This window comes from Epinephelus lanceolatus, chromosome 22 (genome assembly GCF_041903045.1).
Source record: "Epinephelus lanceolatus isolate andai-2023 chromosome 22, ASM4190304v1, whole genome shotgun sequence".
Classification (NCBI taxonomy): Eukaryota; Metazoa; Chordata; class Actinopteri; order Perciformes; family Serranidae; genus Epinephelus; species Epinephelus lanceolatus.
Window position 1 is genome coordinate 6,608,983 of NC_135755.1, and position 26,415 is coordinate 6,635,397.

Here is a 26,415-nt window from a genome sequence, read left to right on the forward strand (position 1 = left end):
TCTGAAGCCAGCATTGGTGAAAATAAAAAATAAATAGATTAAAATAAAAAAACATGAAAAATTGTTAAACAAGTTGCTTTTAATATTTAAAACAGGTTAAATATAGTTAATGTATTTCAAACGCGTTCAAAACCAGCTCAACTTTAACCAACGACAACAAATAAGCGATAATAATCCTAAAATAGAAAAATAACACTTGGAGTTATTTGAAATTAAATATATCAGAATTTCAGCCGGGTTTTGTAGCGCTATGCTGGCAGGAAACGAAGCAATGTCTCAGTAACCACTTTTTGTGTCAATGTCTCGTCAAGAAATGCAGCAATGCCTTGGTAAAACATAACCGCTTTTCATCGCGCTATCCCCGCAGGAAACACAACGACGTCTTAGTAAAAAACAACCGCTTTTCATCGCGCTATCCCCGCAGGAGACACAGCGACGTCTTAGTAAAAAACAACCGTTTTTCATCGCGCTATCCCCGCAGGAGACACAGCGACGTCTTAGTAAAAAACAACCGCTTTTCATCGCGCTATCCCCGCAGGAAACAGCGATGTCTTGGTAAAAGACAACCAGTTTTGTGGCATTATCCCCGGTAGAAAAACAGTGACAAGTCACTAAAAAACATCCAAGTGTGGTGGCTAAAAAGTCATTGGAAATGCAGCAATGACTCTGTGTGGTCTGCTGCTTGGCAGGCATCTCACCTTGGTGTCACGCCTTCCACCATCGCCTCCACCACCTGGCGACAAAGTCAGCTCATATGCTACCTTGATATGGTGCGTATGAAACATACAAAGGTAAAGCTGACAGAGAATAGATATTTCAAGGTAACTTTATCCAACCAGAAAGAGCTGAATTATAAAACCTCTTTCAACCAACTCCTTGAGACACAAATGGGACTTTAACGAGGATCTGATCAGCTTGTTCATGAATAATTTACAGTATAAGAAATAAAAATGATTTTAAATAATTAATCTAACGCATTTTGAAATCAATAAGTTCCAGTGACATTGACTTCATGTATCGAGAGGGAGACACATGAGTGAGTCTGACATTGTGCAATGATGTGCAGTAAAGAAGAACCACCCCGAATAAATCTGCAGAGTCTGCAGAGTTCTGTTACCGCACTGATAATCTGTGCTTTTCTGAACGCAGGAATTTTTGTGTTTCACAGTGACGCAGGCTTTTACTCCTTTTTACTGAAGTGACGGATTGGAAACACGACTTCCAGCTGTGGAGAAGTGAAAGACAGAGAGTCTCACACACTCACTGCTGCCCTTCACCCCACTTCTCTTATCAAGCCTTCAGTCATAAAACAGGGCTGAACACACACGCACACACACTCACAGGGAGCACTGAACAAACTGCTCTCCCTGCAGTCAGTGTCCCGTGGTCTGGACCTCCGTCAGCAGCTCTTCTCACGGGGACTTTGTCACTTCAGCAGGTGAGCGATGAACTCTTTCGCACTCTTGTTGTCACCTGTATGAGGATTAATCTGCAGCAGGTTCAAGCACAGTGAGGTGAGAGCTTCTCTTGACTGAATATCAGTGGCGGGAAGTACTAAGTAATTTCATTTAATTTTCATTTTAATTTCAGCTACTTTGTTCCTCTGCTCTTCTACATTTTATAGACCAATATTGTGAATGTACTCCACAGCTTTAGTTGCTACCTCCTTTGCAGATTTAGATTATTAATACAAATTATGATGTGATATTACAGATTAAAATAAAACCTTATTGATCCTCGCTGGGAAATTCATTTGAAGTTACCCAGCAGTATATAAAGTAATTTAAATGAGCTGAATCTTTAAAGTGATGATGATTACTGCATTAAAATTTAAATATAATACATAATATTATAAAATGAGCCATACCGCATAATGAGCATTTTCACTTTTGGTACTTTTTGATTCCTAGATTTTTGTACTTTTTGCATGGACCTACTTGCATACTTTGTATTACTGAGTATTTTTACACTGTGGTATTTCTACTTATACTTCAGTAAATAAATAAAGAAAAGAGCCTGTGTACTTCTGTCACCACTGCTGAGTAATAGGAAGTTAGGTTTAACTGCTCCGCTCTTCCAGAGAGACTTCTGTTTTAGTTCAGTTTCTTGATCAGCAAAATTGCAGCGAGGTCAAAGGTCAGATACTCTACTGACCCTGGAAGAGAACCTTAGAGACGTTAATATGCAGTACTTTCAGCTGACTGAGCCTCAGTTGTAAGAAACCAGTTAAACACTGAAACTGCAGTGCTGGTTGTTGTGTACATTGAGATATAAATTAGGGGAGAACGGGGCTGGTTGTCACATACATTAGATCTCGCTCCCTACAGAGCGCTGTGTTACCGGCTCACCCTTTTCCACGTCCACGCGTGACTTGCAAGGTACCCTGGGTGTGTTGGTTGTTGTCGTTCTGGGACGCCGTGTCAAGTTCTGCCTGTTACGTTGTGTTCTTTCAAAGTACACTTCTGTTTTCACAGGAAATTTCACATTTACATTCATGTTAGGGTTAGGAGAAAACAATAGGGTTTGGCTTTAGAATCTTATGGGACGTGAACACCGCTCTCTGGGGTGAAAGTCTGTGTTCATTGGACCCATCCACCACTGCCGCCTTAACCTTTGTCCTTGTCCCACCACGCATTATTAAACTAACTAACTGGCCGCGTATCATGCCAACATTAAAGGGACATTGTGTAACATTTTCAGTTGTTTATTGGCAAAAATTGATGTCTGCATTCATAAATATGTCATCACTGGTGTACTATTACCTCCACCAATAATCTGACTTATTCTCGTAAAAGGAGAATTTCGGATTTGTTTGTACATTGTGCGGGTAAGTCGTGTGTGGGGTTCCATTACGTTTCGCCATCTTGAGAATACACCCGCCAGCAAGGGACATACAGCACCGCCTTCGGCGTTTTCGTTGAGAGCCAGGCCAGCACTGCGTGACTGAGGAGCCGAAGGAGAGGAGGAAGAGTCGCTTTGCTACTACCCTGGCAAATCTGAAACAAAGTCCCACTCTTTGAGCATAATGCAGGATCATGCATATGCAGCATCATGGGAGACGGAATCCTCGTCACCAAGAAAGCACAAAAGGGAATAGAAAAGGCAGCGTGACAGGCGAATTAAAAAAACAAAGGCCCACATAGGGGTAGCCTTTCCCAGGTTGAGAAAGCTGCTGAGGGAGAATGGTAATGCAATCACAGGCCAGCGCCGCTGTTGGCTGTTAGCCGCTGTTAGCGGCCAGTCGCTAACAGCCTCATCCCTCTCCTCGCATCACTGCGTCGCTGTTAGCGGTTAGCCGCTGTTAGCGCTGGCCTGTGATTGTATTACCTTTCTCCTTCAGCAGCTCTCTCCACCTGGGAAAGGCAACCCCAATGCTGACCCTTGTTTTTTTAATTCGCCGGTCACGCTGCCTTTTTGATTCCCTTTTGCACTTTCTTGGTGACGAGGATTCCGTCTCCCGTGATGCTGCATAATACATGATCCTGCATTATGCTCAAAGAGTGGGACTTTATTATGCGGCAGTAGTGCCGCTGGCCACTGACAGCTGTTAGGAGAGGGATAAGGTGTGTGAGGTTGAGCCACTTGTCAGTTGTCAAAGGACAAGACGTGACTGGTTTGTTTCAATTTACATCCGCCCCAACAGTCCTACGTTGTAAACACAGCCAGCATGGTGAGGAGGGGGTTTGTCAACTCACGTCGCGTGTGTCTGTGTAGGAGCCTGAATGAATACTCCATGTAGTATCGGATGACATGGTTTCATCAGTGTTATCATAGCTTTTTGGTACACAGCGGTTACAGTTGTTGCAATACGTGTTTGAAACAGTGAGGCGCTAAAGTGTGCCATCTGTTTGAATACAATATATTCATATATAGATTTCAACGTTAGATGGGAGAAATTCCTACACACTGTGGCTTTAAAGGACGCCTTTTTTCATGGGTTTCTGATGTCACTGCCCAAGCATCAGATTTTCACGACTTCAGAGTGTGATCGGGCTCTCTGCAGAGTGGTCCAGACTGCTAGAAGCTAGTTACCAGCTAATAACGAGCCAAGGTGAAGTTAACATCGATAAGCCAGTGTGTTCCCAACTACGATTCGGAGCCGGTAAGCTGACACAGAGAGAGGTAACAGCTGTTAAAAAAAGTTGGAACTGAAATCTTAAGAATCGGGCTCAGAAGTCAAAAAATGATACCGTATGCTAGGCACCCTTCTGCGTCACTTTTGGACATTCTGGGACGGCGTGTCAATTTATGCTTGTTACATACAGTGTGTCCACAGACTGTATATGAAGATGGACGACTCATCTCTGACAGTTTAGGCTCCGATTGCACATTGAAAGGGGATCTATCAAGGACACTATTTTGAGTGACGATCAACCCCATTTTCCCCCAATTCTTAACGAAAAAACTAAATAAAGTGCACAAAAATGCTCAGGTAGGATCGAGCTTTCTATAAGATGTGTTAGCTGCAGTAAAATGTTTCTTCGGGGTTTCAGGAGGAGAGAGGTCGAGGATGTCGGAGAGCAAAGTGACGATAGAGTTTGGGCAGAATGGAGCCTCAAAACACCAGGTACCTTCCGCTCTTTATGCTAGCATCACACATTTTGGAAATATGTCAGTGTTTTGGGTGTGAATTAACCCCTTCACAGTCTGCAGGTTTGGGCCAACAGCAGCATGGCGCCACCGTCAGTTTTCACAACATCAACTACAAGGTGACGCAGGGAGGAGGCTGCCTGTGTTGGAAGAAGGGTACGACCAAAGACATCCTCATTGATCTCAAGTGAGTTTCTTAAACTACTGCTACTGTCAAAAGGAACTCTTGAGTTTGTGGTTTCAACATAAGAACCCATGTACACAATATGCTTGTCATTAAAGAGCACCGCTGCTAGGCGAGGGCAACATGGATGCTACTGCTGGTGTCTAGAACATAGATTGGTTGCTCAGTGGCACTTGAAGCCAGCATAGTTCAGCAGGCAGGTATAAAATTACCCAGGTGATCCAGGGATTATTGGCACTACTTCTGCACTGTGCGGCCCGTAGAGCATGTGTACTAGACACTTATGTCTAGTGTGGCCAAGGGGCGAACTTCTGCCGGCCGATGGAGATAAAATGTTTAAATCTTGCGGCTCTTCCAGACTTTCCAGATGTTATCAGACCGAATGGATCAAATCCTGATGGTGGAGTGAGTCACTGAACAACACATTCTCACTCTGACCTCGTCACATATCGACGTTTTGGTTGTGGACTTTCTACGTCCACATACGACGTGCGAGGTACCCTGGGTGTGTTGGTGGTTGGTGTTCTGGGACGCCGTGTCATACTATGTTGAATGCTAGTGGTTACCTTGCTAGCTACAGTAGTTGACCAGCTAGCCATGTTAGTTTTCTCTCTGTCACAAAGCCTCAAAAACTAAATATTATGCAAAGACATGTGGACATTTTGCTGTTCAACTCTCTCGTGGAATCTGACCTTTAGCAAGTTTGTTAGCTCAGAGGAGGCTTTATAAAAAAAAAATGAATTGAATTGATTTTCTGCAACATGTCAAACTTTTAAATGCTGGAGTGGCTTTAGCACACAAAGACACCAAAGCATGTTTCAGCCCTCTGAGGCATGAAAGTTCGAGCCATGAGTTCGGTAAACTGAGGCTGTATGTGCACTTATTGTGTGTGTGTTTGTCTACGTGCTGACTGGAAGACACCTGGGAGGTAAACGTGACTCGAACAAGGCCCACGTGGATCAAACACACACACATTTACACACGTTTGGAGGCAAAGGAAGGAAGTTTGCTTTGTCAAGAAACTCACTTTTCCTCCGTGACACACACTCATACAGAAGCTTGAAGGAAAACAATGACCCTCAGCTTAAATCAACAAACAGAGACAGTGGCAGGATGCTGAACTGCCTTCGTACCTTTTTAAATTTGACTCACTGAGAAAGTTCAGGGTGTTAAATTCACAGAAATGTGTTGGCCTGAACAAATCTGTCTTTCCACCACTTTGGTCCGGACTGAAATATCTCAACAACTACTGGATGGATTGCCTTGAAATTTGGTATAAATGTTAATGGTCATCAAAGGATGAATCCATCTGACTTTGGTGATCCTCTGATTTTTCCTCTAGTGCCACTAACGGGTCAAACTTTTCACTTATCCTGTGAAATACCTCAATATTTACACAAAGGATTGGCACAACATTTACATTCATGGTGCTCAGAAGATGAATCCTCCTGACTGTCTTCTGACTTTTCTTCTAACACCATCATGAGATTGATGAATGTGTTTTAATGTGTGAGTAAAATATCTCAACGACAACAAACTGACGCAGGGATGATCTTTTTCTGTAGGCCGACGCCAAAGTTAGCTCCACCCTTGTTCCCTTGTCAAAAAGCCTCTAAGATCTGCAGCAAACTAATTTTTATGACACGTACACATTTGACAAATGAACACCTCTTTTATTTTTTTTTTAAGAGTAAATGCAATCACCAGAAATAAAAAGCTAACTTTAGGTTATAAACAAACTGCACTTCAGTCACATGACTTTAACGTTGCCACCACAACGGGGCAGTAAAGCCATGTTGTTGGCGTGATGATGCTCTGTAGTCTCATTTAGCCACTTTGTTTGCAACCACCTTTTTTAAGACATGAAAAGCTTCAAAATTCACCAGTGAAGTATTTACCGACGAATCTTATGTTGTAGAACAAAACGTGAAAGTATCATCAGCTTGCGTCAACCACAGACTCATTGACTTCAAGACGAAGGAACCGGAAGTACAAAAATGCTAATTAACATCCCCGTTTTAGGACTCATTCCTGCAGCACTCTATTAGGTAGATTGTCATGCTAGCTGGTTCAGACATTCATGTTCCCCTGTGGATGAACTGTAATAACTTTAGTGATTCTTTGACTTTTCATCTAGCGTCATCGTCAACTCAACATTTTAACGTGTACAATCTTACTATATAATGACGAAAACTGTCTGTGTGTCTGTTCCACGTTTTTCTCCTCACTGACTTGGTCAATCCATGTGAAATTTGGCACAGTGGTAGAGGGTCATGGGAGGATGCCAATGAAGCAATATTACATCAATTGGCCAAAGGGGGGCGCTATAGCAACCAATTGAAATTGCAAACTTTGAATGGGCATATCTCATGCCCCGTATGTCGTAGAGACATGAAACTTTGCACAGAGATGCCTCTCCTCATGAGGAACACATTTGCCTCAAGAACCCATAACTTCCACTTATATAGATTTTCCACCATTTTGAATTTTTTGAAAAACACTTAAAATGGATCTCTTCCTAGGAAGTTTGAGCGATCTGCATGAAACTGGGAGAACATAATCTAGGGACCAATATCTAAAGTTTCCTCTTGGCAAAAGTTGGAAAACTTACTAAAACTGAGCTTCTATAAGGCAATGAATATTGCGGAGGGCGTGGCTCATCACATAAAGGTGTATAACATCTCAAGGGTTTCACCCATCACCACGCAACTTTGTAGGCATATGACCACACATAATCTGAGGGGACCCCTCCATTAATGACCCCATCAAACAAAATGGGGGCGCTAGAGAGCTCATTTCTTATCTAGGCCTAACCGCCATATGGATTTTTACTAAACTTGGTAGATATGTAGAACAGGACGCCTCAAGGTGACTGGAGAAATTTAACTCTAATTGGCAACTGGGTGGCGCTATAACAACAGAAAAATGCTTAAAAATGGCTAAAATGCGACCGATCGCTGTGGCTCCCCCTGTGGACCAATGTTTTGTTTTTTTCTTCTAATTTTTGGTATGACTAAGTCATGGTATGGTATGCTGCTGCAACAAGGGCTAGCCACACCTAACCACATTCCCACCAGACTCCGCCGTACTTTGTGTTTTGTGCTAATTAGCCAACGTTAGCATGCTAACTTGTGAAATTAAGATGGTAAACATTATACCTGCCAAACGTCAGCATGTTAGTATTGTCATCTGTGAGCATGTTAGCATGCTCATATTAGCATTCAGCTCAAAGCTACAGACTGTAAAAATAATGGATGTAGCTACTGTGACATCACCCATTGGTTTGTGGACTGATGTTTTAAAGTCACTGTTAAAAGACTATTGGTATATGATTCTCTGACCATCTTTATTGTCTCTGATAATGATCTGTTATGAAAAAGATCTTTGATTATAAGATAAGATACACCTTTAAACACCTTTTTATGTATCGTGAGAAATGCAGTCTGACAAAGTGCAGTGTGTGTATGTGTGTGTGGTTTATAGAGGGTGGTATCTCTGGTATTTTATTGTTCAGTGTGTGTAATCATTGACCGGTCTGAGTCAAAGTTGAAGGCTGGTTCAGAGCGTTTTTTTCCCTCTGTTTTGTTTGGGGTATTTGCTGCTTCAGTTAATCTGCTCAGGTCCTGTTGTCTGTATTCTGTCATGACAGCTTGTTTTTTTTAACCCAGAGTTTATGAAAATGTATTTTACCATCGCTTATGATTTTGCATAGAACAGTTTCACCTGTTTGTTTTGAGTCAAGGAACCTCTGGACTTGATCTATCGTCCATTCAACAGCAGCAGTACGACCTTTTCTTTTTGAGGTTTCTTTTTTTGCTACAACCTGTAGTTTTGATTAAAAAAAAAAACCTCTGCGAGCACACTGTACAGGAGGACTGGTTATTCTGTCACCACAAGGAGGCAGGAAGTTAAACGTTTGGTCAGAAATAACATTTCTAAGCTGCAGGTTTCGATGACTTTGGAGTGAGACTGAACTAAAAAAAAAAAAACACAGACTGCTTAAAATTAAAAACTGAAGGAAGAAAAGAGACAAAAGATTAAAAATAAAGAAATAAGCCCCCATCATATTAAACCCAACAAAACTGCAGCATCATGGTTTGAGTGATGAAAATAAATCGCAGTGTCATGTTTTGCTGACGAATAACCTGACAGATGATTCAATCAAAAACTGAACTGTCATGTTTTTCTGAGAAGGCTGAAAAAAAAAACATAAAAACTCTCAGTTCCTTAAAAAGAGCTTAAAATACATATAAAGGACAGAATAACAGAACCATCATGTAGGAGGCGAAATAAAACTGCACCGTCATGTGTCAGCATCTGATTTGGTGATTCATTCAGGAGGAAGTTTCAGGTCCTGAGTCAGCAAAAACACCAGAAGATGAATCAGAATGTTTAAAACCAGCAACTGAAATGTCACAACTTACTCTGATTGCAAAAACCACAACAAAACCTTTCAGTTCCTTAAAAACATGAAAGAACTGAAACTGCCTCGTCATTGTAACCAAAACAGATGAGTCGAGATGAATGAGTCACATGAGTGTGTAGACCAAGAGAGTCAGTCTGTGAACCTAACGCCACAATAAATGTTGGCACTGTACGTTTCTTGATGTTCTCCTGCTGTGCTTCTTCAAACATGGAAAAAGGGGGGTTTATGTGGAAGTTGCTCTTTAATTCTGGTGAATAGACGAAAAAGTTGGCTGGTTGAAAATCTGAGTTTGACAGTTATTTGCTTGTTTGTCTTACAATTTGTTTAAACAAGGGCTGTAAATGGATTAAAATATTTAATGGCCATTAATCGCATGATTGTCTATAGTTAGATCGCACATTTTTTATCTGATCTAAATGTACCTTAAAGGGATACTTTAAAGTTTTTACAGAGTAACTAAACCCTAAAACCACTTTTTTCAGCTGATAATCATTGTTTCTGGTTGTATAGTAGTGTTACTGACTGATCCTGCACATTAAAAATGTGGTATGGAGCGCCCTCTACAGCTTGAAACCTGGTTACTACACTTGAATTCACATTACATGACATTGGAGGCGAATGATTCTTTTTCGAGGCGAATGACGTCACTAACCTTCCACGCTAAAGCCTGCCGTCCTCCCTTTAATCCTCCCCTTACTATAAAACCATTCTGTCCGCGCAGAGAGAGCCGAGCCTCGGGGGTATATGTGCGGGGCCGCGAGGGGGGGGGGGTGGATGGATGGATGGATGCGGTGGGCTTCTGCGCGGTGAGCCCAGGCTCCCAGAGAGGGAGAAATAGAACCAAGTAGAATAAAATAAGTCAAAGTGTGGAGAAGGGGACCGGCTGAGCTCCATCGGAACAGCCCAGAGGATTGTGGGAAGTCCTCTCCCAGACCTGGACTCGGTGTACGCTGGCCGCCTCCAGAGGAAGGCCAGCAGCATTGTCACAGATCCCACCCACCCGGGTCACAGACTGTTCTCTCCCCTGCCCTCAGGATGGAGGTACAGGGCCCTCAAAGCAAGGACAAATAGAGTGAGGAACAGCTTTTTCCCCAGGGCTGTGGCCTCCATCAACCCCCCTGCACTCACATACACACCAGCCCCAAACTGAGGAACTGACCTTTGCACTTTGAACTGCACCGTTGCACTTTACCTCACCTTGCTGCTGTTTTTACACTGCCTGCTGCCTCGAAGTTTTTATACTGCTGCTATATTTCTCACACACTTTATTGTTTTTATACCTTACTGACATCTTTTTATATTTATATTTATGTACTGTCTGTCCTTTTTATTGTGTTGTTATCTTGCCGAGGGTACTCCATGTAATTTCGTTGTGCAATGCACAATGACAATAAAGTCTTCTAAACGGGGGATGGAAACAGTTATGTTCGAATTAAGTCTGACGTAGCGCACCTCTCTCCATGGTGATATCCACACGCCGGGTCGGGAAGGCGGTAATGCATTTACAAGCTGGTTGCCAACCGCCAGAAAACGTAGAAGAAGAAGAATGCGAGACTTGTTTTGTTTCCGGTTCTGCGGAAAACTCGCGCGAGTTCGTAGTTTTCACCAAAGTCTGTACATTTAATGGAAACACACAGGATTCATAATTCTTTTAATGCACATTTCCCAATGATTTGAATCACTTTTGGACGGAAACATAGCTACTGTCTGTCAACCTGCATTAAGTGTTCGGCATGTGTCGGCGAAGTGCCTCTCCGATGTCTTCATAACAGTCAAAAGCATCTGACCAAAGTTCCCACTGTGGGTCAAAATAATGTGCTGTGGCCCCGAGGTAACTGTCATTACTGAGAGAATTGCATTTGGCGAGGGGGAGGACGTCTCTCTGCATTGGCTGTGTGCTTGGCCAGCAAGTGGTATTTGAGACTTGACGAACTCTGGTGGTTCACATCCACAGTAAATGCAGATAACGGTGGTGTTGTGGAGAGAACCATCTGGCAGGGCTTTGAAGGTGACCTTGCCATTCTAGAGACGCCTTTCTATGGGATGTGCTGAGGGTCATGATTACGGAACATGTGTGTTAATCATGTGTCAAGAAATTAAAGGAATGTGAGTTTGAATGTGAATTTGATCTAGTTCTCATGAGTTTGCTGTGTTTTGAATCTCCATGACTGGTAATATTAACTGTCTCTCTCTCACAGTGGGATCATGAAGCCGGGTCTGAACGCCATCATGGGAGCAACAGGAAGCGGCAAGTCGTCGTGAGTGTCTTTACCTTAGTGTTTCCATTTTGTGCTACCATTTACAAGAGGACCAGATCAAATGCCTTGTGTGAGAAAGCTGCTCTTGATTGGTCAGAATTTCCATGTGGGAAAAATCCAGGAAGTAAACGTTGAAGAAGAGTACACTTGCAAGATAAATGTGACACTTTCTAATGTCACAATGGAGGGACAACTACGCAGGTTGATTTTAGCGCTGCTCATCGTGGACCAGACCGAAACCACCTCTTCAAGAAGGTCTCGGTCCAGTCGTTTTGGTGCGCACCTGAGTGCGATTGCTGTGTTCACACCTGCCCAAACGAACCACACTGAGGGGGCAAACAAACTTAAGTTCGACTGTCCCAAACCACACAGGGCAGGTGTGAAAGCACCCTAAACTGAAGGATGAAGTGTTCCTGAATAAACTCTATAAAAACCCTTTTGGATCAACTTGAAAAGTCGTCGTCACAAACCTGAAAACAGGCTGTTTTCCTGACTTTTTAGAGACACCTGGTTCATGATGATCTTATAGCCCATGATGCATTGCTGTAGATTAAACTACCCACATTAATGCAGCAGGAATATTAATATAAATTATCAGGTAGCAAAATACTGACAGGAAACATCACCTGCACTACGAGTACTTTGAGAGCTGGCTGTTTCACATTTACTAAAATCTTTTTCAGGTTTCTGGATGTTTTGGCGGCCAGGAAGGATCCTGCCGGTCTGTCAGGAGAGGTTTTGATCAACGGAGCTCATCAGCCTCCAAACTTCAAGTGTCTGTCTGGATACGTGGTGCAGGTGAGTGAGTGAGACAGACAGGAAGTCATCGACAGGAGAACGGCTTTGATTCAGGGGAGTTTCTGCAGGCAATTATAAGATCAGCTTCTCTGGGCCATAATTAAAATCTACTGTGGAAAGACATCCTGGAAATGAAAGTTCATTCATCATCTGTCTGGTGTTGATGGTCGTTTCTTGTCTCCAGGACGACGTGGTGATGGGAACGCTGACGGTCAGAGAGAACTTCACCTTCTCTGCAGCGCTGCGGCTCCCGACGAGCATCTCTCAGGAGGAGAAAAAACAAAAAGTCGACAGACTGATCCAGGAGCTGGGACTGGGCCGGGTGGCCGACTCAAGGGTGAGGAGAGAGGGAGGAGGAAGGAAGGAGAGAGGAAGAAAGAAAAGACAGTGATAAAAAATAATGATTGGAAAACAGACCAGTGGGACAGAGGAGGGCTACAAAAAGACAGAGAAAGCAACGATAGAGGAAGAGAGAAGACAGAAAGGAAAAAAAGAGCGTCAAAAGAAAGAAACAACAGATTCCATCGTCCAGAATGCAAAACAAAACTGCAGCGTCATGGTTTAACTGGTAAAAAATAAACCTCAGTGTCATGTTTTAGGAGATCTGCTGACAGATGATAAAAAGAGGTTTCTCAATACATTATTTCGAAACTGAACTGTCAGGAGAACTGTCTCCGAGAAAGAGCTGAGGAAATTAAGAATAAGAGAGAAAGAAAGAAAGAAAGAAAGAAAGAACCATCATTTAGGAGGCAAAATGAAACTGCGGCGTTGGAGCAGAAGGACAAAATAACAAAAAGCAAAAAAAAGGGAAAGAAAGAGATAATTAAATTAAAATAAGACAAAGAAGAAGAAAAGAGGAAGCAAAAGAAAGAAGGAACAAAAGAGGCAGGGTGAGGAGAAAGTGAGGACGACTGAAAGAGTGACAGAAAGTATAATGACAGAGAAGACAACAAATGCAAAAAAGCAAAGACAGAATCAGGAAAAGAAATAAAGATGAATGGAAACTGAACTCCTTCAGGATGAGTTGTGACGATGGTTAGAGGCGTGGAGGGTCCTCACAAGTACACGAGTTCACACTTCTGTCTGTGTGTGTGTGTGTGTGTGTGTGTGTGTTCAGGTGGGCACTCAGCTGATTCGTGGGATCTCCGGTGGCGAGAGGAAGAGGACGAACATCGGCATGGAGCTGATCATCGACCCGCCCGTCCTCTTCCTGGACGAACCGACCACCGGCCTCGACGCAAGCACTGCCAACTCTGTACTGCTGCTGCTCAAGAGGTCAGCGCACACACACACACATGCACACACACATGCACACAGTGGCAACGGCAGGATTAAATTTCATAGAATGCACGTGAACTGCCTGCCCACTTGTAGGGTACCTTGAACACGTAGGTTTCCAGGTATGGACATACGCAGTCTGCCCAGTGAGTGAGCAGGAGATTAACATTAACGTTACCGACACAACGCCACCATCAAACTCTGATTAGCCGACCACGTGCCTTTAAAGCGGAAAGGATATAGGATTCATACTTCCCGGCCAGTAGGTGTCGCACTCACACTCACCCGCTCTCGCTCCACTCTTCAATTCTACAGGTTGCCAGGTTCGTAAATGACAGACACTAGAGACAGCGAGCCAAGTTAGCTAACATTAGCTATAAGTTAGCTGCGTTAGTTAGCAAACATTAGCTTACCTGTACAGAAGGAAAGCGGCAACCTCTGCGTGGCTTTTTAGCCCTTTTTCTGCCTTCAGCTGACACCAACGATCAAAAACTGAACCGATGTTGATTCTGGTTTTGCTTGCCGTTGGTTGGCTAGAATTTGTGCCGGATAGCGCTGGGACAATGCCATCCCTCTGCAGGTATCACAATCTGGCAACCCTGAGTCCTGCCCCCCCCCCCCTTAATCAACGTAACCAAATCAAAATATTGACATATTTTGGGCCCCTCAAAATTTCTAAAACAATTATTTCTCTACTGTAATTATTTTTTTCAGGAAAATTTAGACTTTAATTCTACACCTTTCTAGGCGTTCTGTGGATGTATTATTTTTGAAAAATTATTTGTTTTGATGAAACAGCTATACATATGACCTTTAAAAGACAAGCCAACAGACCTGACAACAGCAACATCAACATTTACGTTAAAAAAAAAAAAAAAGAATACAGCATCAATTTGTCACACGAAAGATCCTGGACATGTAGCTAGCTGCTAGCCTCTGTCATTGTAACGTTAATGCTAGTAGCAGCGACGTTAGCAGACCCCGTGCTCGTACAGGTGCTCTCTGCATATTCTTCTCTGCTGAGGTTTGTTCACTTTATTTCAAAAGCCTGAAAAATGCTAAGTTGTTTCTGTTAGCTCATTTCCAACTACTAGTGGACACCGCCAAAAAATGCATCTCAGGCACATGGAAAAAAAATTGTAGGCACAGCGCGTACAGGAGGACAGGCCAAAATGTCCTCACTTTGCAAAAATGTCCTCGCTATGTTGTGAAAATCCAATCTTTGGTCCTCACTATGTAGCATGTACAAGTATACAAACACACACAAACTTTTCTGTCCTCAGACCTTTGCTTTCAGTTAAATCCACACGTCTACGATTGATGAAACTTTAAACACGTTTTTCCTCCTCGTTTCCTCAGGATGGCAAACAGCGGTCGCACCATCATCCTGTCCATCCACCAGCCTCGATACTCCATCTACCGCCTGTTCGACCGGCTCACCCTGCTGGTCAACGGCAAACAGGTCGCCAACGTCTGCTAACTGAAATACATTTAATCAGATTTACAGTGTACCCATCCGTGGATGCTTCATGTTCGACTCTTCTTCTTTTCTGTTTTTCTCTTTTTCTTGCTCTCGCTATCTTTCATTTTTTCTTTCATTCTTTTTCGCTCCCTTTATTTTTTTTGTAACTTTTGCTTTCTTTATTCTTTTTGTCGCTCTCTTTTCTGTTGCTTTTGCTTTACTGTCGAGCGTCCTCACCTGTTCGTCTCAAAATCAATTATTGTAATATTGACTTTATTAATATAGAAACTGACCCAGACTCTTGTGTTCACTGTAATCAAACTGATCAGGTTTACCACGGCCCGGCACAGAGCGCTCTAGAGTATTTCTCAGACATCGGTAAGAGCATGAAATCAATCCAATACAACACGACATGATGCAGAAGTGATGTAATTGTATGTAAGCGGGTTTGGAACTTCATTTCCCAGGATACACCTGTGAGCCCCACAACAACCCTGCTGACTTCTTCCTGGACATCATTAACGGAGACTCAACCGCTGTCGCTCTCAGCAGCATGGACAATGAAGGTGTGTGTGTGTGTGTGTGCTCAGGTTTGGATCAGAGTTTAAAAGCTAAGTGGAATTGAGAGGCATGAAACTGTATCTTATGCAGTGCCCCTGTTGATTTTAGCACCTCCCTTCTGGGTGGCGCCCTAGGGGGTCACCTGTAGCCCCATTTCCACCAAACACCTTCGGTATGGTACCTTTGGAACCAAGACCCTCGGTCTGTTCAGACAGTCCTCCTCCGAGAGATTATTGGGTTACATGCCATCCCTGTCAAAATTAATATATGTAAATGCTAAAAGATCCACTCATTACTAAAAGTGTAATGCCAGGTTCACACTACATGATGTTTTTGTCTGTTCTGACAGTCACTGTGTCACATTAGGCGACCATGAAGTCATAAAATCATGCTGTGACTTCACGGACAGACATGACCGACAGGATTCTGAGTGCCCCTTTCTTCCCTCCAGATCCAGATCCAGAGCCAGACTCAGACACGGTGTCGATGTCCAGACGGGGGATCGAGGACAAACTCGTAGAGGAATACAGAAACTGTCACGACTACAAACAGACCAAAGCAGAGCTGGGTACGTACAAAAAGGTCAAGGTCAATACTTCACACAGAAACTCAGGTTTTATATGAATACAGCACATCTAAACCACTGTCCCTTTGTGTCTCTCTCAGAAAGGATCATTCAGGGTAGGCAGATCATCACCACTGCTCCTTCCAGAACCATCACCTACAACACCAGCTTCCTGACCCAGTTCAGATGGGTTCTCAAGAGAACGTTCCGCAACCTCATGCTCAACCCTCAGACCTCCATCGCTCAGGTAGGAACATCGAGCAGGCGTCAGTTTCCATCTTAAAAAGTCCGTAAAGTGGAAATTTAAGGAATCAAACTGACAATTCAGGGAGTATTTTTCGACATATAAATGAATGATACTGAATCCATAAAATTCAAAGTGAAGTCTAAAATGATGTCCTGACTGTCATAAACTGAGACATTAACATGAAAATGTTGAAAAATGAAATGATGTGGGGAGCTCACTCTGTCGCTGTTGTACATTTTGAGTGTAGTTGGAGCAGCATCTGGTGGCCATAAGACGAACTGCAGCTTCACATACTTAACAGTTTGACATTTTGTAAAATGTGTTTATTCATTTAGCAGAAAATCAATACCACTCTCATGCCCGTCTGTGAAATATAAAGCTCATCGGGAGACAAAAACAAGGTCCCCACAATGTGAGATCACTTCATCTCACTGTATTAACACACAGTTGTTGATACAGACACATTATGGGGACTCACCTCCCAACTGGGGACAATAAATCAGGTCCCCACAAGGATAACATTTTATGTTTATGGTTAAAGGAATGGTTAATTTTGTTAAATACGCATCTTCACTTTTACTTCTGAGAGTGATGACCTGTCTGCACAAACACAGATATTTTTGTAAATTAATATTTTCCCCCTTGTTTTAAAAAATAATTCTGTCCACATAACCTTCGTTTTAAAAATATCTCTGGGGTTATTTTTGCTTTATTGTGTGGACAAACAATCAATGGTGAGTGTCAACTTGAGATCTCATCACCGTTGATTACCCTTCAAAGTAAAGGTGGATTTATATTACACACATTAAACACACATTAAACATGGCTTAATAGAGACAGTTTCAAACACAAGTACACAAATCAGCTTCACTATAACTTGCAGCATTCACAGACAAACACTTGTCTTTATCTGGACACATTTTCCCTACAAATACAACATGCTAACGTTATTAGCACAAGTCTATGGCATTTTACATTGTATAAATTAGCCTAGCAGCTAGCCGAGATTTCCTCTACTCATATGAAGCCAGGGACAACAGCAACATTTAACAAAGGTAACATTACAAAAATCAGCTCCATTACAGTTCACAACATTCACCGACAAAACAACTGTCTTATACTAAACACATTTTCCAAACAAATACAAATGCTAACGTTATTAGCACAAGCCTATGGCATTTTACATTGTATAAATTAGCCTAGTGACTAGCGGAGATTTCCTCTACTCCTCTACCAGGATAAATCACACACAAGACTTAAAATGCTATTTTTGTGGAGGCTTTATTGTCTTCACAATTTATTGTTTCTTATCTGTGAAATTAAAGTAAATAAAGTTTTGTTTCCACTGAGGGAAATGGTTTCAGCTTACAGAAACAGACAGGAGGTCTGCGTCGCTGCGACGTTACATTTCTGGGGAGGTGTACGTCAGTATACAGCGTAGGTTCAGCATCAAATCAACGCAGAAGTAGATGAAAGGGCTCACTAACAATCCCACTCTTGAAAGTGTCCGGCCATCTGCTGGTTCAACCGCTCCTGATCCAAAACCATCGGTTCATGCAGGCAGACTTAAAACCGTGGATGCTGAGGTGGTGCAAAAACACTGGCGAAGTGGTGTAAAGTTGTCATCAGACCAAACAGTGTGAACAAAATGTCAGAAAACCAATAGTTAGCTGTTGTTTCTAGCCTACGCTCATCACACAAATTAAAAAGGGACATGCGTGTAATAAGAAGATGATGTCATTGTTTCCTAAATGCTCAGTTTTACACGTCTACACACATTAACAATAACCTGAGCTCCAATAAATCTTCACCTACGAAACCTTAAACTCTTTTTGCACGTGGACGAGAGGCCAAAACGCAGGGGAAATATTAACAAAAATATCTGTATACATGTAGACAGAGCCTGAGAATCTCATGTCTTTATGGTGGAATCAGGATGCAGTTAGCTTAGCTTAGCATAAAGACTGGAAACAGGGGGAAACAGCTAGCCTGGCTCTGTCTAAAGGGAACAAAATCTGCCCACCAACACATCTTAAGCTCACCAATTAACACGTTACATTTTAAAGTCAGTCAGTCAGTCATTGTTTTATGAGGTAGATCAAATTTCTTTTCTTACACTCCACCAGAATAGAATTAGCATGCCTCCCAAAATCTTCGTCTAAAATTCAACACTCAGTTGTTGTGGTTTGTTTATGGTATGTTTACCACGCTTATACCAAGTTTTTTTTTTTCTGTGCAGGTAGCAGTGACCTTGTTCCTCGCTCTGGTCGTAGGAGCTATTTTCTTTGATGTCAAGGAGGATCCAAGTGGAATACAGAACAGGTATTTTGTAATGTTTTATTCTGGTTTGATTAATTCCATACAATTCAGTATTTGGTGCCACTGCCTTCATCAGCTTGTAAATTTAGTTTTCCTTTTTAAAAGTTAGCAGCAGCCATCGTAGTCGTTGTTTCATTAGTGGAAACAAGCAGTGGTATTGTTGTGGCAGTAAAATCATACATGCAGTAAAACTATGAGCAGAAGCAGCACAAGGATCAGCATCAAGGTTAGTACATAGTAAGTTTTTACATACAAAAAAAATAGGTTGGTATTTTGGTGCAAAACGAAAAAAAGCATCGCAAAGGTGAAGAATTGGAAATATACAAATATTATTTTTTATTAATTTGACAGGGGTAATACATATGGGCATTGATGCATTTAAAATAAATAAATTAATTAATATTGAATAAAATAAAACAAAAGAGAAATTTGAAATAAAGATTTTTTAAATGGAAAAGATCAGTACAGTGTTTTAAAACGAAGAGGATGGTGTGCGCAAGTTTTCACTTCTACACTGTGCATATTGTGCTGGGTTTAACCAGAGATATTGGATGAAGGGCGATACCCAACTGTAGGCTTATCCAATGTTAAGAAAACGGTTACTGTTCCTGTCTCCTAAGTGGGCGTGGTTAGCTCTCCCTCCAATCAGAGCCTGTTCTCCGTCTCCAGAATATTGGGAAGATGTGTGGCTTGTGGAAAATGAACCCAATATTTACTTTTGTGACTACAGGGCGAAAGAACTGACCATAAATTGTGATCACGTTCATTTTCCTCATTGACGACAATACATTCAGAGCTGCCAAGTCTCCTACGGGGGCGTGGTGCTGATGTCACTGAATCAGGAAGTGAGCTGAGTTGGGTATCTCGCTTCATCCAATATCTCTGGTTTAACTGCTCATTTATCGGTCTGTGTATTGAGGAGTTTGTGGTTGTGTTTCTAGGTTTGGCGCTCTCTTCTTCATCACTGTGAATCAGTGTTTCAGCTCGCTGTCATCTGCTGAACTCTTCATCTCAGAGAGGAAACTCTTCATGTGGGTTTAACACAATAGTACACACATACTTATGAGGACATTATATTGATTTCCATGAATCCCCCCTAAAACTTTAATCTTTAAGTTGTTTAAAGAGGCAACAGATAGGATTTGTTTTTTTTTTTGTTTGGCATTAAACACACATTAAACACACATTAAACATGGCTTAATAGAAACAATTTCAAACACAAGTACACAAATCAGCTTCACTATAACTCGCAGCATTCACAGACAAACACTTGTCTTTATCTGGACACATTTTCCCTAAAAATACAACATGCTAATGTTTTTAGCACAAGCCTATGGCATTTTACATTGTATAAATTAGCCTAGCAGCTAGCAGACTTTTTCCTCTGCTCATATGAAGCCAGGGACAACAGCAACATTTAACAAAGGTAACGTTACAAAACTCAGCTCCATTACAGCTCACAAGATTCACTGACAAAACAACTGTCTTATACTAAACACGTTTTCCAAACAAATACAACATGCTAACGTTATTAGCACAAGCCTCAAAGCTTCGTTTCCACTGAGGGAAATGGTTTCAGCTTACAAAAATATACAGGTCTGCGTCACCGCAATGTGTAGCTACATTTCTGGGGAGGTGCACATCAGGCTATGGCGTAGGGTACGGCGTCAATACAATGCAGAAAGATAAATCCTGCTTAAGAGTAAAAGGGATCAACAGCACTGTCTTTCTTTGTTGTTGTTGTTGCGGGAATGAGGTTAGCTTATCTTAGCATTAAGACTGGAAACGAGGGTAAACAGCTAGTCTGGCTCAGTCCAAAATTTTCTTCACTTGATGTATTCACACAGTTTATCTAATTGGTTGAACTGGTGTATAAACAGAACTATTAAAGCACAATTTGAGGTTACAGGGAGTTACCTGCTAGTTTCACTGTGTTTTTAGTGTTTATGCTAAGCTAAGCTAATGCCCTGACTCTGTACACAAATATGAGACCGATATCTCATCTTACTGTCTGAAAAAAGTTAAGATGCATACTTCCAAAAATGTATGGCTCCTTCAAATTAAAAATAAATGTTACCCTTGTGGGGACCTGAATTTTGTCCCCATATGGTACACAAGTTCCCACGAGTGCACACACGCACACATATTTAACATTTTTGTGTATCTGTGCCTATTTGTTTTCCAGTGTCGTTGAATGAATGAATGAATAATCCAAAAGCTAATACTACTTGATGAGGTTTATTGATAAAATTTTGACGTATTTTTCTCCCATCAGTCACGAGTATATCAGCGGCTACTACCGGCTATCTGTGTACTTCCTGTGTAAGATCCTGTCTGACATCATCACGCTGAGGACCATCCCCGCCATAGTCTTCAGCTGCGTGGCGTACTTCATGATTGGTGAGTAGGAGGACACACACTGTGCTCTGAGCTTTGATTACACTATATTAATAACAGGAACTTTAAACATGAAAATTATAATCAATTTATTCATATTTTATATTAATTACATTTTATAATATATATATTGTAAATTGTAAACTGTTGGTCAGATAAAATGAACTGTTTGACCCTTCAGCTCTTGAAGCTTGTAACGGGCATTTTTCACTATATTTATATCTTTTTAACAGATTAAACAACTAACTGATACATCCCGAAAAAATATTCAACAGATAAATTGAAAATTTAAGTGATAGTTGCAGCTCTAAATGTATTTTCATATACAAATTTATACACTATGCTATGTTCTGAGCTTTGTTTATACTAAATTTATGACCAAAAATTAATCGTCAAAAATTTAAGTAATCAAGTGATCGTTTCAGTAATTTAACAAGAACATTTTTTGGTTCCATGTTCCATCTTTTATTTTAGAGCTTTAGACTGTAGGTTGAACAAATGAAACTACTTTAGGAATGGGAATTTTTCCAATTTTTGTACATACACTTTATAGACAAAATGATTGACACACCCCCCAATTATATTTTCGACATTGCTCTTTTTATTAGTGTTCCAAAATCAGTTTTTTGTTTGTTTTGGGTTTTTTTTTCCATTCTCCTGGGATTTTTAAAGTTTGGGTTTATTTTTTCTTCAATTGAAAAATCGTAGTTTAATTTCTTGTGACAGCTTTAGAGTATTTACAAAGTGCTGCTTTGGCTTAAAATTCTGGTAGGAGCGAAGTGCAAACAATTCAGGCCGTCCACAGTACATCGAAGTTGGAAATAATTATTTTTATGAAAAAAATAAATCCATAAAATTGAGTTAGTAATAAAAACCCTACATTTACTTTTATTAAAATGTGATCACAAAAGTAACTTTCTATGTTTTGGTGTGCAGCAGTTTCAAATTGTTATTGTTCTTATGCTCTGGATTTAATTTAATATATATATAATATTTTTTTATATATATTAATTGCTGAGAAATTATTTGTTTTGACAAATTATTTGACAACATTAGGTTTGGTTAGGTTAAATCCTTGGTCCTCTGATTGTTTGCTCGCACAGGTCTGAAGCCGACAGTTGAAGCGTTCTTCTTGTTCATGTTCACTGTGGCTCTGGTTGCCTACACCGCCACCGCCATGGCTCTGGCCATCTCCGCCGACCAGACTGTGGTGGCCATCGCCAACATCTTCATGACCATCGCCTGCGTCTTCATGATGGTGACACACACACACATCAAAACACAGCAGCAAAAAGCACTTTAACATGCAATTCATCAATCAATCGCCAAGCTGGACAATCGTACCATTCTCACAACACATACGGTTTATCATTGAAATTCATTTCTAGCTTCTCGTTTATAGCCAGCGATCAATTTTGTAGCTGAAATGACAACTGCCGCTGGCTAGCTAATTAGCTACTGTAGCTAGCTAAATAATGCTAACTGTAAGGTGGTAAAGAAAAAAAACACCTTTAACTCCACAAAAGTGGCATCGATTCAAAGCAGAAGTATAAATTCCACCTAAGTCTGACATGCTAACGTCTGCAGCGTACATAAGAGATGCAACTCTAAGAATACATGTTTACACATATAGCACTTTAAAAAACAAACACTGTTACTGAGTGTTTCCGAGGCAAAGACCAAGATAAGCAATCAAAGATAGAAATGGAAAGGGAGTGTAATTTTCTATAAAGATATCAATCCTTTTTATCCGTTTCATACTAATGTGGCATTATTAATGTTTACTATTAAATCTTGTTCTATTTCTACGTGAGAAAAGTTGTAGTTTGGAATAAAGAGCAAAAGTGAAGGCAGATTTCACTTTAAAAATCAGAATAATTATGACCTCTGTTTTAATCTTGTAACCATAAGACATGCGAACACTTACCTGTAAACCTGTTTTTCTGCAGATCTTTGCAGGTTTACTCGTGAATCTTCCCTCAATCGTCAACTGGCTCGCTTGGTTGAAGTACTTCAGTATACCACGATACGGCCTCAGTGTATGTACACACTCTCTGTCTCACACACACATACACACACACCTTTATTTCTTGTAGCTGTTGCTTATGATGTTCCTGTGTTTCCTTTCTTCTGTGGAGTCGATTTCACGTTACCGCCAACGCTCGTTGGCACCAGGAATACTAATCAAATAAACTTTTCATTGAAGTTGTTATTATACACAACTATGTGAAAATGTCATAATAATCAGGCACATTTCCTAAAGGTCTGTTGTTTGATAACTTTTATTTAGTGTTTTGTAGGGTACTCTGTAATGTTCGTAATGCACAGTGCAAAGCGCCTTCCATGTTTTTTCATTTTCCGCTCACAGAACACAAGGCAGGACTTGACAAACCATTTTCTGCACAAACACTGCACGAATCTTTGGATCTCTGTAAATTTAAAAAGATAATATGAGAGTATGATGGTGTTAATAAAGACCTCTGTCTCTCTCCAGGCTCTGCAGATTAATGAGTTTAAAGGACTGAAGTTCTGTCACGTGTCGAATTACACACCTGAGCGCGCGTAAGTACCAATATTTATGCCTCATTGTAAAGTGATGTCATTGATGTACGAGACATAAAGGTTCTGTTTGCAACCTTCGGAAAATCCTTGTTTTTAGTGACGCCTCTCTCTGAGCATCCTCTGGTGCTTGTACCCAGTAGGTGTGAGCGAGCACCTGAGCATTGGCCAAAACAAGAGATTGAACATGATTGACCGACATCACGTTGATAAAATGCTGGAAAATAAATTTCAATAATGGTACGATCAGTGTTACTATGTAGACCATTGGCAACATGATACGAAGTTGCTTCACATTTGGAAATTACTTCATCATCTTACAGCACAGCACTCTAGGGATGATGTTTTCCTGCGGGCCGACGTTAGCGACGCCCTGCATGAAACTGGGTGAACATAATCTAGGGACCAATATCTAAAGTTCCCTCTTAGCAAAAGTTGGAAAACTTACTAAAACTGAGCTTCTATAAGGCAATGAATATTGCTGAGGGCGTGGCTCATCACATAAAGGTGTATAACATCTCAAGGGTTTCACCCATCACCACGCAACTTTGTAGGCATATGACCACACATAATCTGAGGGGACCCCTCCATTACTGACCCCATCAAACAAAATGGGGGCGCTAGAGAGCTCATTTCTTATCTAGGCCTAACCGCCATATGGATTTTACTGAACTTGGTAGATATGTAGAACAGGACGCCTCAAGGTGACTGGAGAAATTTGACTCTAATTGGCAACTGGGTGGCGCTATAACAACAGAAAAATGCGACCAATTGCTGTGGCTCCCCCTGTGGCGGAATGTTTGTTTTTTTCCCCTAATTTTTGGTATAACTAACTCATGGTATGGTATGCTTTACTCAGTGGGTATGGACCAGTTTAATTAATTTGTGAATTAATTTTCTCGGTTAAACCTTAATGTCACATAATGTGTTTGTCACTCACTGATGATGTCGTGTTTCCAGGTGTACTGGGGAGGAATTTCTGGAGGAGCAGGGTGTAGATTTCTCCACCTGGGGCTTCTGGCAGAACCACATGGCTCTGGGCATCATGACCATCAGCTTCCTCACCATCGCTTATCTCAAACTGCGCTTCATCAAGAAGTTCACCTAGACCTTCATCACCATCATCATCATCATCGTCACTGTTGTAGTTTAACACAAGAAAGAAGTGCAGCTCAAGACTGTGTTCGTACATCTCACATTTTTTTGCAGATGGTTTCTATTTTTTTGTTTGTGTGTTTCATCTGCAGTTGATTCATGTGATAAAACATGACACAGTAATCCTCCAGATCAATACTGATGATTTGTTTGTCATTTGTTGTTTACGGAGCTGTTATGGCACAGATTAATTAATTATTTATTTACTCCTTACTAACCCCAGAGCCCTTCAGTGTAGTAACTACTAATAAACTGTATCATGATTTTTGCACTTTAAAGTTCAGAGCCAAAAAAGTAAAAAAAAATGTTCACACAAATACAAGAATATTATATTTATGATTTTGTAAAAAATAAAATAGTGAATTTGCATTCTGAATCTTTTTTTTTTATTCTTTTTTAAATTTCAGCCAGTTTTATAAATTACTTTTGATTTTATTCTTGGAAACCACTTTAGTGCTTTAGTTCAGGACACAAATATTATGCAATTTTTTTTTTCTGGAACAAGGTCAGTTCTTCTGAGCTTTCGCACGACGCGCTGTGTCACAACATCAGGACAATGGCGGACCTGCTGAAACTATCACGAATTTGCATTGCTGCCAGTATGAATAGTTTTGCTATGAAATATTTGTGTAATTTATTCTTCACACCGGTGTGTAACGATCTGAGTCTACAGCTGTACTTGAAGCTAAATGCTAACGACAGAATGCTATCATGCTCATGTTTAGCAGGTGTATTGTTCACTGTGTCTGCTAATCAGCACTTAAAGTACAACTGATACATAAGGCTGGGCGCTAAAACGATCTCGAAACTGGATCGCAATAAAATGTATGTCGATGGCGATGATAAACTATCATCATTTTTACTCAGTATTGTCAGACCACCAGTGTTTTCCATCGCCTGAAAAGGTGGCATCCCAGCGACTACACTGAGCATGAAAATCCGGGCCAAAACTGCAGTAAGTCCTACAACAAGTGTTGCTCAATGGCTGAGCACTTCTGCTGCTGTGGAAAACAGCAATCAGTTGTGTCCATTTTTGCCACTATAACCCTGTATGAGAAGCGATGGGAAAGGTACAGCGATATAACAGATGCACTGTCATACTGTCTAGCGCCAGAAAGACGGCTTCAAGAAATTAATTAAAGCGCCAAGACTGCAGGTACGAGCTCCCGGGCAGGAAATATAATTTTCAAACTTCTCTGCCCCAGCTTTACGATGAGTGCCGTGGGAAGCATCAAATTATCAAATCATATATCGAATCAAATATCGATATCAATCAATACAAGGAAAATTATCGTGATAGTATTTTTTGCCATATCGCCTAGCCCTCACTGAGGCTGGTGGGAAAGTCATTCCCGAGGGTAACATGACTGTCTGAACCAAATTTCATGGTCCCATCCAATAGTTGAGATATTTCACTGTAAACTATGACACTTCACCTTATGGTGGCGCTACAGGAAAAGTCAAAGGATCCCCAAAGTCTTCAGGATTCTTTGAAGAAACCAGAATACCTGCACCAAAATTCATGCCAATCCATCCAATAGCTTTTGAGATATTTCAGTCTGGACCAAAGAGGTGGACCGAATGACGTTTCCATCTGAAGAGTTTAAAAACACAAA

The 26,415-nt window shown here is 41.1% G+C and overlaps 1 protein-coding gene across 2 annotated transcripts; it reads left to right on the forward strand.

Annotated features, from left to right (window-relative positions):
* Window positions 1-1,161: 1,161 nt before the first annotated feature.
* LOC117245844 (broad substrate specificity ATP-binding cassette transporter ABCG2) lies at window positions 1,162-25,168 on the forward strand. Of its 2 annotated transcripts, none has more exons than XM_033609413.2 (19): window positions 1,162-1,438; window positions 4,494-4,567; window positions 4,647-4,777; window positions 11,399-11,458; window positions 12,142-12,256; window positions 12,441-12,593; window positions 13,374-13,531; window positions 14,894-14,996; window positions 15,326-15,374; window positions 15,464-15,562; window positions 16,009-16,125; window positions 16,224-16,369; window positions 18,609-18,691; window positions 19,630-19,719; window positions 20,964-21,088; window positions 22,189-22,343; window positions 23,035-23,124; window positions 23,580-23,647; window positions 24,605-25,168. In XM_033609413.2, the coding sequence occupies exons 2-19, from the start codon at window positions 4,511-4,513 to the stop codon at window positions 24,750-24,752; spliced, it is 1,947 nt and encodes a 648-aa protein (XP_033465304.1). In that variant the 5' UTR covers window positions 1,162-1,438; window positions 4,494-4,510; the 3' UTR covers window positions 24,753-25,168. The 2 variants fall into 2 exon arrangements, with proteins under 2 accessions (XP_033465304.1, XP_033465305.1); XM_033609414.2 differs by having other exon boundaries at window positions 1,169-1,514.
* The last annotated feature ends 1,247 nt before the right edge of the window (window positions 25,169-26,415 follow it).

Coding starts and splice junctions, on each gene's coding strand:
- LOC117245844 (XM_033609413.2), top strand. CDS start 4,511: ATGTCGGAGAGCAAAGTGACGATAGAGTTTGGGCAGAATGGAGCCTCA. Junction 4,778..11,398: donor GACATCCTCATTGATCTCAA/GTGAGTTTCTTA, acceptor TCTCTCTCACAG/TGGGATCATGAAGCCGGGTC. Junction 16,370..18,608: donor CTCAGACCTCCATCGCTCAG/GTAGGAACATCG, acceptor TTTTCTGTGCAG/GTAGCAGTGACCTTGTTCCT.